The sequence below is a fragment of the Typha angustifolia genome, chromosome 8 (genome assembly GCF_048772165.1).
Source record: "Typha angustifolia cultivar Huaian chromosome 8, ASM4877216v1, whole genome shotgun sequence".
Lineage (NCBI taxonomy): Eukaryota > Viridiplantae > Streptophyta > Magnoliopsida > Poales > Typhaceae > Typha > Typha angustifolia.
Window position 1 is genome coordinate 16,421,872 of NC_133246.1, and position 12,714 is coordinate 16,434,585.

Genomic DNA, 12,714 nt, shown 5'->3' on the forward strand with positions numbered 1-12,714 from the left:
GAATTACATAACAAGAGGATTCAAGAACAGTTAGATCTGATCTCAGATCCAATAAAGTAACTGAAAAAGAAACAATGCAATAGCAGATCTACCCAAAAAGATATGAATATAGAGCAACAATTCGTTAGCTTATCCAAAACAGTTACAAGAATCAGATCCAAACATAGCATTAGGCGGAGCAGTAACCAAACCCTAGCTCCAAGATCATCGACAAAGCGAAACAAACCTACTCGGATCCGCCTCACACGCGAACAGCAGCAGCGACGGCGGACGAATCGACACCGCCGAGGAAGGAGAGCAGCCCTGCACCGGCGCCGACGGCGGCTTCCTGATCATCGAGGAACAGATCCTCGGGAACTCGGAAGGCGGCGTGGAGGCAGACTAGCCCGGATCCAACAGTGAGGGCGGAGACAATGAGGGATCCGACGGAGGTGAGGAAGATCACGAGGAGGGTGAGGAGGGAGAGCGCGGCTAGGGTTTCGCGATCGGAGAACTGGCGGCCGAGGAGGACGAGGGGCGGGGAGTCGTTGGGGCGGAATAGATAAAGGAAGGACCAGGCGCCAAGGAGGGAGAGGAGGAGGAAGAGGGAGAAAGGGTGGGTGAGAAGGGAGAAGGCGAGGGCGACGGCGAGGAGGAGGAGGTAGTTGACGCGGAAGTAGGGTAGGTTGCGGCGGAGGCGGGCGGCCGCGGAGGAGACGGAATCAGGTCTGGAGAAGGCCGACCAGTCAAGGAGCTCAGACCAGGGGCGCCGGTGTGAGAGGGAGCGGCGGGTGGAGTCGGAAAGGCGGGAGAGGAAGAGGCGGAAGGCGGAGGAGGAATTGGTAGTGGTTGTGGTAGTAGTAGTGGGGAGGATGGGGGGAGAGGAGGAAGCCATGAGAGAGAGAGAGAGAGAGAGAGAGAGAGAGAGAGAGAGAGAGAGAGAGAGATTGTTTTGACTGGAGAGAAGATATGAGGTAGGAGGGTCTTGGAGAGTATGACTATGGACTTAGATTTGTATAGCATACAACGTATAATTGACTGCTGAGGAATTAGCGGAGTTTACAGTGATATATAAAATATATTATAGAATAATTCTACTTCATTTTTGATCGGAAATCTTTTCAAAATATGTGACAACACATCCTTATAATTTCTGATATATTTCATTTTTAATTAGTATATAGAAAAAGGGCTGAAACCTCCCAAACAATTTAGAGAGGGAGAAAAAATTATTATTTTGGATATTATTCGGAATAATGAGATATAGATGAATATATTTAAATTAAATTTTTTATTGATTTTATATCTTTCCAACAAAAAAGACAAAAAATTAGATTTGGATTTTAAGTATATCATTGCACAAGAGAGTTTTATATGGATTGGAAAAAAGAAAAGGAAACTGATTATATTATCTATAGGATTAATATTAATAATTAGAATAAGGTAATGAAGTATAATTTAAATAATTTATTTATAACTTAGAATATTCTACTCATAAATAATGTTATAAGGGAAGCTTGAATCAAACTTTCCTTATGTCTATGCACCAAATGTTATACAATTAAATTTTGCTTAGCTATTCTCATTTCTTAAATCTCTATAATAAATTAGCTTTAATCGGTTTAGAGACATGGTATATTCGGTTGTAAATCGATTAAGAGCATCTCCAAGGGAGGACTCTATATTTGGAGCTCCAAATATAGAGTTAAGAGCCCAGTGCACTCTAACGCATCGGGCTCCATATTTATTATTTAATTAATATAATTATATATATATATATATGCTAAATCACTTAATAAGACCTCTTAATATTATTATTTTTTAATAAAAAATATATGTTTATAAAACTCTCATCGATATATTTATAATAAGACTAATATTCAATAATTTCACATATAATTTTAAATTACTATTTTTTAATTAAAAACATCAAAATTATATTACATAAAATTAAAATAAAATATTTAAAACAAATTAAATAATTTAATATTAGACTCATTTTAAAAATCTCGATGAGAGCATTCTAATGGTACTATTTTTGTTAAAAATTAATTAATAAAATTAATTATATATTCAGTTTAATTAATTAATTAATTAGATTATTTAATAAATGATACAGACGGAATTTAAAATTTTAAATGAGGCTTTTGTAGGGCAAAATTGGTATTTCTAAAAGTTGAATAGTATTGAAGCTGGGCTTGGAACCTTATTTGGAGCTCGGTTGGAGCTCCACCGGGCTCCAAATTTGAAGTTTTAGAGCCCGGTTAGAGATGCTCTAAGTAATGCCATGATTATATCTGAATAGATAATGAGAGTATAAATAGATAAGAGAAGGAAGGATTTAAATGATAATTAAATTTTGTTGATGAATAGAAAATATTAGATTGAAAAGGAGTGGAGAGAGGAGGATAAATTTAAGTAGGTTAGCCTAGACTTATTTTAAACTCAAATTAGTGTTTCAATACTAAACTAATTTAGTGCCCATTAAACTGATTTAAAAAATAAACCTAAACCACATCCAAACTCAGCCCAAGTCATAACGAAGGTCACATTTAGGACGTCTTGGATTTTCATACCAAAGAGCTTCAGTTTCTTGCAGTGCTGCAGTTGAAGTAAAGCCTGCACAGGAGAATGGCAGAGAAGAAAGAGAGAACACGAAAGCACACAAGATGGCACAAGGATTGCAATACTACTTCTATTGATCGAAGAGAAAGAATATAAAAAAGAGTACAAATATGGCTACTTTGACAAGAGATCACTTCATGGTAGTAGAGCTGTTGATGATGTTGTGGTCTCCCTTTATTTAGCGTGGAACAATTAAATGTACATTATAATCTGGAACAGTTACTATCATGGTATTAGTATTCTAAATGAGAACGATTAAAGCAACTGTTGCCCACTCAATCGACACTTCTCTTCATTAGATTTCCACTATGTTGCCAGTCACAAGCAAAAATGAATCTGCTTAGAATATCAGCATCACATGCATGTGAAGTTGCTCAGAATAACAGCATCATATGTGGATGAAACATGACTTCGCCAACAAGAATTGCTCTAAAACTATCAGCAGAGAGCAATTTCACATGTACATGAAGTAGAAATTTTTATAGTTAAATCTAATTAACTAAGCAATGGAAAAGGTGAGTATTTGAAGCAATGAAGCAGACCCTGAACAGAGAATGCGTAATATTCAGCCTTGGCATATTCAGAGTGCAAGAATATAATGAGTGAAGCTACTTTATAGGTAAGGAATGTAATCCTAACCTGCCTAACCATCATGTGTCAAGACTTTCTTCGCAGCAAAAGCCGATTCAAGCTTGATGAGGAAGATACATGTGAAGAATTTAAGAGGATAGAGATGATAGGATAAAAAGCATAGATATATCACACACAAAGGAAGGAATCCTGCAATAGAAATGCTAGAATTATCTTTCTTTTCCATCTAAAATATTCTGCACAAGTGCGTGTGGAACTGGATCATTCAATTATGAAGGTTTAAATCTCTGAAATTGACTGGCTACTAAACAATGTCATTGGATAAAGATGAATGCAAGACACAGCTTTTACAGAAAGGAGAACAGCAAATTCTAGATTTACTAGTATATACAGAGAGGGTGTTTGTAGGCTCACAATCATATAAATGATCTTCGCTTTTCTGATCAGAGTATTCAGTTATTGGTGTAATACGCAATTCAGTCTGATAACTAAAAGAGTATGCACCAAAACTTATGAACTAAGAATCCAAATTAAGTATCTACTTTAAAGCAAGTTGCTATACTGAGATAGACTTACTATTAATCGGAATCAAAGTTTGGTTACCTTTAGACTTACTCTGAAAGCATCCCCCTCTCTCTACTCTATAAATCCCCGAGTTTACATGCATGACAGGAGAGACTTTCTAGCGAACCAATCTCATCTCCCATGGCTTCTAGCTTTGTTCCTGATGTCTGGGGTTGGATAAGTAGCCTTCCTCCGTTCACCCAGTGGAATACGAATGCGATGTCTCTTTGTATCTGTAACACATCACCAACACAACCATCCATGAATCTCAGAGTCACCAAAAGTCCCCCAAGTCCAACTTCATATTTAACCTTCTCTGTATTTGCTGATCTCCCTCTTCCAATCTCCTTTTGGACCTCTACAGCCATACATCTGAAAACCAAAACTCAGCAGTCTTTGGATGAAGAGAACACAGTTCACCTTTTCTATGATATAGTTAATGGGGTCCTTAAGTATGGACCTAACAAGAAATCCTCCTTAAGATTCTCTGCAATAGAAATAAAAGAGAACTTCAGGGAAATCTTCAACCTTGCTTTCTTGTCTCTTGTTTTTCTCATTTGCACCTATGAAGCCCCTAGTGATCTTCGCCGAAGATGTCTTGATACTCTGAGGATTCAATTAACAAGTTCAAGAAGCAGAGAAGCATCAAAGCTTCTTGTGCGAATGCTTGGATCCAACCTCGAAGAACAATGGATGAGATCATTACACCTAGCAGTCACTAATTGGATCATCGAGCTCCAATCTTCCAATCATTCTTTCAAGGCACCCTCACCATTGTTTTCCTATGCCGTGTCAGCACCTGGACTCTGGAAAGTTCAGTTGTATTGCCCAATCATAGCCATGAGCGTAGAAGATCCTACTTCCACAACTCAAGATGAACGCCTGCTCTTCTCTCTCAAGTACCAGCAGGTTGAAGGTGTGATGCAACTAGCTTACAAAGTAATTTTCAGCGAAAACTGGATTGATGTGGTAGTCAATGTGGACAACGTGAGGTTAGTCTGGTCCTATTGTTCATAGCAAACGATACTAATACATTCTTCCTATGAACCTAGAGCATATTCTTAATTCTTCATATGTATTACATGTGATTGAACCAATAGGCTGAATCTTTCATAAGCTGCATACAACTACAACATCCTTAACTCTTTCAAGCATTACAGATGTGATGTGAACCGACTGGTTTCGGAATCTCTAATGGCAGAGCGAGGCTATGGATCCAAAGAGAAATATTTCCCATCTCGTATATCGCTACAACTAACGCCAATGCTGCAGTCAGATGTACTCTCAGTCTCAGTAAGCAAATCTTCTGATAACCCTACTCATGAAGTTGGCCTAGATAAAACTTTTGAAGGTGGATTTGATCCCCCGAATTCTTACATGGCTCTCAGAGTTTCAGCAACTGAGACCATCACTATGAGCATGAAACCCTGGAAATTTGAGCAATCAGTATATGGTAACAGTGCAAACTTGAATTGGTTTCTCCATGATGGAGTGAATGGGAGAGAGGTTTTTTCCTCCAAGCCTTCAAAACTGGCACTGTTCCAACCTAGATCATGGTTCAGAGACCGCTACTCGAGTGTCTATAGGCCCTTCACCAAGCAAGGAGGGGTGATCTTTGCAGGAGACGAATATGGAGAGAGTGTCTGGTGGAAAGTATGCAGAAGTGCTTTAGGGAAGGCCTTGCAGTGGGAAGTCAAAGGCCAAATTTGGTTAACCTACTGGCCCAACAAACAAAGAGTCTTTTACAGTGAAACAAGGATGCTGGAATTCAGAGAACTGCTCAACCTTCCCCTTCCAAAAGTTGGATAGGACTCGATCTGTTTTCCTATTAAAAAGGATTATGTTCTCATGTAAATCTAAGCCTTTATATGCTGTAATGAATGATTAATGAACTAAAAGATGCACTCTCATTCAGCACTATGTAATCTATCCTGCGTTAAACATGCAGGCTAATAAGCAAGGTCAGGTTGCCAAACCCTCAAACCGAATGAGACTCAATAATCAGCTAATTTAGATCTTTACTGTAGTAATCCAAATTCTTAGAAAACCTTGCCCATGCTCACTTTTTCCAGTTTAGGCAGGGTTAGTGTGGTGTGCCAAGTCACTGCTCCTAGATGTAATTAGTCAATGAAAAGAAAAAGACTCAGCAGTTAGATATTTAGATCTATCATTCAGTACCTTTGGTGACCTTAGAGATACCGGAACAAGAGTTAACCAGGATATATCACAACAATGAGCATAAGTAAATATTTCAGAAGGAAATGAATCTGTTGAATCAATCAAATGCACAGGTGATACGGACTGTGCCAAATGACTATAAAAATTCAACAACAAGATAACTTGCAGAGTAATTAACATTGATTAGTAAAGGAATGACCAGAAGCAAGACTTATTAGACTTAAGACTAATTAATAATGGATTCTTTTAGCAGATCTTTTGTTCACTTTCCAGACCTTTCTATGTATGTCGAAGAAAACTCGGAGAGGTCTATTAAATGTAAGAAGATCATCAGAACTTCTCAGTTTATAGTTTTACAATCATATCTAAATATTTCTAACTCCACTGGTATATTGGACTGATAGATGGATGTGCAAACATATCTCAGTCTGAATACAATTAATGACAAAGTAATAATTCAGAAAATAAGAGGCAATGTTAACAAACTTTTCAACAATATATGCAAAAAACAAAAAACGTATGAGAGAAAGCAATAATAATGCAATATTCTCTATCTACATTTAAATGCATCATATCTACAATTCTACATTAATGAGCATAATACAAGTCCACCGAAATTAATATAGAAATCTGGACAACTATATGATATATCAACAGAGTATTGATGATAATATCTATTGAAGCAAACATGGTATTGAAGAATCTAACAAACAAAGCATTTTAACTCGATTTGATGGATAATTGAAGTCACAGAAACCTCATTTTTAGTTGATGTATCAATGATTTGATAAGTTCAGTAAACACATGCCCTACATCAAATAAATGTTGCCAGATGAATGAAGAAGGATCTAATCTAACAATTAGATTAAACTAATATGCTATAACCTTTAGTTGGTAAGATCAACCATTATTTATCTTCAATTTATTTTCTAAGCAATTAGAAGTCCGAAATGATATTTTACATTGCAACATAACAGGTGATTCATATTGTATGCTGTTTCAATGGCTCAAAGATTACTGATAGAGTACATACAATACTAAGGAAAACCACTATTACAACTTGAAATGATGATATCTTGCAGCAATTAATAATTAATTTAGCATATAAGTCTGATCAAGCCAATTCATAAGTACGGCTCATCATATTATCAAACACATAACTTGAAGTATGAAGACAACAGGTTCTGATAAGCACAGTCACATGATGTTGACACGAGTACGAACAGATAAATCTTCACAATAGCACTTCAGACATATCATCCAGATATAAATATGACTGAGGCCACAGATCCAAGCAAGAAACCTAGAAAGTTGACCCATTCCATCCAAAGTTAGAACCCTGCAGAGTAGAATGAGATGATAGATTAACACATTAAAATAAAATGTATCCAAGAATGAAATATAGCCAGACTCATATGAATTAAGGGTCAATTGCGTAGTTCTTAAAGCCAGGAAATCTGCAGGAAATTAAAGAGTAAGACACTATTTCCATGTTTTAAGGCTGATGAAAGAATGAAAAGGGCCATGTATTTTCTTGAGTCTGAATATCCTGCAAGATAAGACATTTTGCAATGCAAGAGACTGAAGCCTGTCAAGGGCTCATCATTTTTTTTTGTTGTTGTTGTTGTAGAAACTGAGCTTGCTTACCTTTGTGTCATAGAACTTGAGAAAGAAACGTGACTTTGGAACAGACAACTTAGATTCCAAAATCGATGCTATGGCAGCACTTAGTTTCTTGTTAACATCAGGGTTCAAGCCTCCAATTGAAACCAGTTCACCATAAGCTGTAGGCTGCTCAGTACCCCCAAATGACATGGGTACTGATCCTTTGAGTACTATCATCACATACTGTAAACAAGTAAACAAAAAGCCACCAAGGGAAACCACTTAGTAACTATTATATCCAGAACTAACTAACTATTCAGGGAAGTTATGCTCAATCCATGATAATCCATATACTTTGATTTGAGATAGAAACATAGAAGGAAAGAGGTTAGGAAAGAAATGACAATTTAAGGTTAACATAAATCATATTAAAATTACTACATAAATCAAGCAGTAACAAACTAAGAAAGGATCGAACTGATAACGTGGACCTGATGCTAAAATTTATACGAGCAAAGTGTCTCTTTGTTGATTACCCAAAAATGAAGTAAATTGAAGCTTCGAGTTATCAAAGTCAAAGATTGTGCAAAGGGCTATGTAACATCATCAAATCCAACGGCAATACACTGCAAATCGCATCGGCAAGAAGCGAACCAGTACAAGGTTTAGAATCAAGCTCTCAACTTTCACATCTCATAAGCTTAGATGCATCAAGCAAATAAAAACCACAAAGGAAACACGAAGAAACGACAACTGAAGCAGATGATACTAGGAAGAGGAAACCGACAGCTTCTGGCTTGCCGATGAGTTTGGCGACAGTCTTGGTTGCCTCGGAGAGGATGGCGGAGGTGTCGACTCCATCAAGGCTCACGTTAGTGGAGAGATTGAGGCACGGCATTCTCTATCTCGTCTTCTCTTTCTCTCCTCTCTATCTGCTTTGCTACCACAAAATAATGGAAACTCTATTAAGGGATGGAGTCAAACGGGGGACTTTTACGGATATTTCACGTGTCGATTTCTTACTGGGAGATACAACTGCCTGCTGAATGTTGGCTAGAAAAGGATTTAGCCACGTGAGATATTGGCCTCAACACTATTTTTCATTAATTTGATTCGATTTCAATCTCATTGATGCCTTGTGGCTGACCCCTAAACTTGATTAATTAGTTTTATTTTTTAGTCTTAATTTTTTTAAAAAATAAATTTAATTAAATATAAAAAAATATTTAATTACTAAATTCGTTTAAGAATCTTGAATCAGTTTAAATCCTATTACTTCAATTTACTCAATAAAATAAGTGAAAACAAGACAAGAAATATGTTTTTCTATTCCATTTGATTTAAGATTTAATTATGTTCTTATTTAACCACCCATATTACACTAAGAAATATTTAAGTTCTTGTTTACTCTAGGAATAACGTCAATAGATATTTCTTTTTGTTATTAAAAAAAAAGAATTTTATTCTGAGAATAATTATTCTTATATTTACTTGTATTCTAAAATAAAAGTATAATAACTAAATTTAATGTGATATAAAGTAAAAAAAAATATGTTTAATTTTTATAAAATTACTATAAATACTTTTTAATTTGATATAAAATATTTTAATAAAATAAATATTAAGAATAAATTAATAATTAAATTAGTGTGTAGTATAAATTATATTATTTATATTCTAGAAAGAGGTTACTAAGGATGTTTCACTGTTATTATAAAATAAGTAATTGTATTTCAGAATAGAAAAAATTGATTCATGAATCGAACAGAGACTAACCGAAGATGAAGCCATAAATGTTACCCTTTTCCTATTCACAGTCAAACCATAAAATTCCTTCTTCTTTTTCAGACAAATTTGCATTTCCATAATTCCCATATATGAGTACTATATAGTGGCTCAACTTGAAATACATATCCCATGCTACCACCGTAATTAGCTATCTGATGTACACAGTATTAAAAAATAATCAAAAGGAATGATAACTGACAGAACTAACATCCACCGATCCCTTTCCTCTCATAAAGGAGAGAAAAAAAAAAAAGAACTGCTGATCCTTGTCCAACGGGCAATAACCCAACATCTGGAGCAACAAATTAATCCACCAAAGTTGTGTTTCCATTCAACGGGTTTTCTGCTTCAATAATCACTTCTGATCCAAGCTTCTTGTAGGGAATAATCAAGCATAAACCAAAAGTAACTTCTTGTTGTTTCTATTGATTTCATTTTAGCTCATCAAGCAAGTCTTCTGGGGGATCATACACAATCATATCAGGAAAGAGCTCCAAGAAATCCTTCTTCACTCTTTCTCTCAATTCGGGATATGATATGAGACCTTTGAGAATGACCCGGAAAGGCAGTGAGAGAGGAGGGTCTGGAGAGCTCCGCATATCATCATAAAACTCCATTGCTAGATCAAGTAAGCCACCATCACAGAAGGCCCTGACAAGGTCGCCATAAGTGTGTTGATCAAATCGTACATTTTCAGTCCGCAGGTCTGCCCAGACTTCTCTTGCCTCTTCAATCTTCTTGTTCCTTGCAAGCATCATGAGCATGTCCCTATAAAAGTACATATCTGGATGATACCAGATTTCCTTCCGCACAACGCCATATATCTGAAAAGAAAGTGGAAACTCAGTATTCTAGGAACAATCATGTCAGGTCTACCTACACTTCATATCTAATAAAATTTTACAAAGCATTGCATGAGCATTGATGTGCTCAATTAACATTTCAACATGCTGGAATAATACAGTTTTAGATCTGGCATACATTCAGATCACAGACCTTGTGAGTGTAACTATGTAGCTATGAATATGCTTATAAGAGGTGAAATATCATACTGAAATGTAATCATGGGACTCATAACAAATGGTATTCCTAAAAAGGTACTGTCTTTTCCCTTTATTGGATAGCATAAAGGACCATTAATTTCTGATGCATGTAACATCTCGATGTCAAGTTACCAAACAACCCTAAATCTGCTTTCTACAAGATTTCATTTGTCTTGTTCACTAACCATTTGATTTAGATAAATGCTAGTTATATTTGATTATGTGAGAGATAAAATGGTATATAACAATCTAGATTCTTCTAATCTACTTCTTATCAGCCATTCTTGTTCAAAGTTACAGACAAAAATAGGCAGAGGAAGAGGAAAAAATCTGCCTAAATATGCATTAGCACAAACCACTCGCTAAAGCTCTTACATTATATTCTTCAACAGGTATATTTCAATACGAGATCAATTTCTCACCTAGGGGGATCACATATTGGATTGAACAATTCGACGATATACAGCATCTTGGAATCTTTGTATTGCCCATCATAGCTACTATTCCTAATAGTAGGTGATAGCTGATTGAAATTGTGAATGCCATTATTCCGTTAAGAAACCAAAACAAAATTCTCAATCACGACAAAGGCAACAGCTGATCGAAATTGTGAATGCCATTATTCCGTTATTTGCTAGCATATATACAGCTTAGCGCAAGTCAACTTACGACTAATATAGGAAGTCCTTAATAGGTTTTCTACAAACGAATAGTAAGACCTTCACAGCAGTTGGCACAAATATTTGTGTTGAATTCCTCCAGATTTTCTTTGAAATTATTTGGAAGCTATAAAGAAATACTTAGAAGGAATTTTACCATAAATGGAGTAGAACCTAGATGTTTTTAGTTCTAAAGGGATTTTCAGCCAATGGCAATCTTGATAGATACCGATTAAATCTAAATTCCTTCACTTAATTTTTTGAAAAATCTTGACAAATCCATTCAAAACATGTAAAATTTATACTAGAATGATCTTCACAGGTCCCCAGTAAATCTAAGAATATTCGCATAAGACTCAAATCTCAATTGATTCACCATGATTTGCTCATATTCTGCGCCTCGGCGTAATCAAAAGACTATCTTCCCCTCCCATCACAATTACCCACTCAAAAGGCCCAATTTTGACACCAACAAAATAAATTGGCAAGAGAACAGTAAACTGAAGAAAGAAAACAAAGATACTTTAAATAGAGATGAGATGAACTTCTGATACCTTCATGGAGAGAAAGACGTGATCCTGGCGCAGGAATTCGGCGAGGACGGCGAGGAGATCGGTCCTCAGGAGGCGAGAGACGTGGGATCGCATGAACTGCTCGAATTTTGGTCCGCTGCCGCGGGACAAGGCGAGTCGCTTCAGCTGCTGGACTACGAAGAGCCCTTCCTTCCCCATCTCCTTCTTCCGCCGCCAGATCGAGAGGCTAGGGCTTGAAGCCAGCGAAGACGAGGAGGGGGTGAAGGAGGACCAGTGGCGGCGGATATCGGTTGCTCCGGCAGCGCTGCCGCTTCCATCGCGGGCTAGGAAGGAGGTGGGGAGAAGGGTTTCCGCGAAGTTTAGAAGAGGAGATCGCCTGAGAAAGTCTGGAAAGCGGCGAAACATTGGATTAGGGAAGAATACAAACTCCACCGTATTATTTGGATTCCTGTGGGTTCGGCTACAGCCGTCAGGTGCGCGTAAAGTCGTAAGCACATAAGTTGCACGGAGCCATCACGGGGGGCTTTTTTTATATATAATTTTAATTACATTTTTTTCTATTAAATTATTATTATTATTAATGAGTAGAAGAAGAATAAATATGAGTTAGATAAATATTGCCCTCCTTAAGAGATACTTAAATTTTACTGAATATTTAATTAATATAATAATGGGTATAATTTAAACTTCACCGTCGAACTATTAATTGAGTTTGAGCTATCGAACCAAATTACCAAATTATTTAAACCACTGAATAATCTTCTTAGTTATATTATCTGCGAATAGAGTCGAAAAAGTTACTCACTGTGTTTGGTTTTTGTATTGGAATTGACTGAAAACCTCAATCATTACGTGACAGCCAATGAATGTCTGCCAACTGCCACGAACGAGGGCTAAGATTAGACAGCCCCTACTGAATAAAGCACGCTTAGCTCACGTGCTTAGTATTCTTAGCACGGCGCCACTTTCTACACGAAACGAAGCGGAGTCCAAAAAACTTTGGTCCATTACTCCATAGTGCTGTTTATAGTATCTGCCATCTCTCTCTCTCTCTCTCTCTCTCTCTCTCTCTTCCGCTCTCCCTCCCACCCTCCCTCCCTCGATGTAATCAAGAAATCCCTTTTACACCCCCCCCCCCCCCCCCCCCCC

The 12,714-nt window shown here is 36.9% G+C and overlaps 4 protein-coding genes across 4 annotated transcripts; 1 reads left to right on the top strand and 3 right to left on the bottom strand.

The window, feature by feature from the left end:
• Positions 1-89: 89 nt before the first annotated feature.
• On the bottom strand, positions 90-925 carry LOC140766215 (PRA1 family protein B3-like). Its single transcript, XM_073105687.1, has one exon. It carries the CDS (start codon positions 872-874, stop codon positions 242-244), a length of 633 nt encoding a protein of 210 aa, XP_072961788.1. The 5' UTR covers positions 875-925; the 3' UTR covers positions 90-241.
• Positions 926-2,662: 1,737 nt separating this feature from the next.
• LOC140765631 (uncharacterized) lies at positions 2,663-5,684 on the top strand. Its single transcript, XM_073104805.1, has 2 exons — positions 2,663-4,751; positions 4,920-5,684. The coding sequence occupies exons 1-2, from the start codon at positions 3,901-3,903 to the stop codon at positions 5,566-5,568; spliced, it is 1,500 nt and encodes a 499-aa protein (XP_072960906.1). The 5' UTR covers positions 2,663-3,900; the 3' UTR covers positions 5,569-5,684.
• Positions 5,685-6,940: 1,256 nt separating this feature from the next.
• On the bottom strand, positions 6,941-8,492 carry LOC140765632 (uncharacterized). Its single transcript, XM_073104806.1, has 3 exons — positions 8,330-8,492; positions 7,585-7,785; positions 6,941-7,276 (listed from the first exon to the last, which is right to left on the bottom strand). Exons 1-3 carry the CDS (start codon positions 8,438-8,440, stop codon positions 7,241-7,243), a joined length of 348 nt encoding a protein of 115 aa, XP_072960907.1. The 5' UTR covers positions 8,441-8,492; the 3' UTR covers positions 6,941-7,240.
• Positions 8,493-9,338: 846 nt separating this feature from the next.
• LOC140765098 (pentatricopeptide repeat-containing protein At1g62350) lies at positions 9,339-12,050 on the bottom strand. The gene is made up of 2 exons (XM_073104015.1): positions 11,587-12,050; positions 9,339-10,154 (listed from the first exon to the last, which is right to left on the bottom strand). The coding sequence occupies exons 1-2, from the start codon at positions 11,968-11,970 to the stop codon at positions 9,762-9,764; spliced, it is 777 nt and encodes a 258-aa protein (XP_072960116.1). The 5' UTR covers positions 11,971-12,050; the 3' UTR covers positions 9,339-9,761.
• Between the last annotated feature and the right edge of the window lie 664 nt (positions 12,051-12,714).

Excerpts from the sequence above, each read along its gene's own strand:
- LOC140766215 (XM_073105687.1), bottom strand. The coding sequence starts at position 874 with ATGGCTTCCTCCTCTCCCCCCATCCTCCCCACTACTACTACCACAACC.
- LOC140765631 (XM_073104805.1), top strand. The coding sequence starts at position 3,901 with ATGGCTTCTAGCTTTGTTCCTGATGTCTGGGGTTGGATAAGTAGCCTT. Across the intron at positions 4,752-4,919 it reads GTCAATGTGGACAACGTGAG|ATGTGATGTGAACCGACTGG; the intron begins GTTAGTCTGGTC and ends CAAGCATTACAG.
- LOC140765632 (XM_073104806.1), bottom strand. The coding sequence starts at position 8,440 with ATGCCGTGCCTCAATCTCTCCACTAACGTGAGCCTTGATGGAGTCGAC. Across the intron at positions 7,786-8,329 it reads TCATCGGCAAGCCAGAAGCT|TATGTGATGATAGTACTCAA; the intron begins GTCGGTTTCCTC and ends ACTTGTTTACAG. Across the intron at positions 7,277-7,584 it reads TCAAGTTCTATGACACAAAG|GGTTCTAACTTTGGATGGAA; the intron begins GTAAGCAAGCTC and ends TCTACTCTGCAG.
- LOC140765098 (XM_073104015.1), bottom strand. The coding sequence starts at position 11,970 with ATGTTTCGCCGCTTTCCAGACTTTCTCAGGCGATCTCCTCTTCTAAAC. Across the intron at positions 10,155-11,586 it reads ACGTCTTTCTCTCCATGAAG|ATATATGGCGTTGTGCGGAA; the intron begins GTATCAGAAGTT and ends CTTTCTTTTCAG.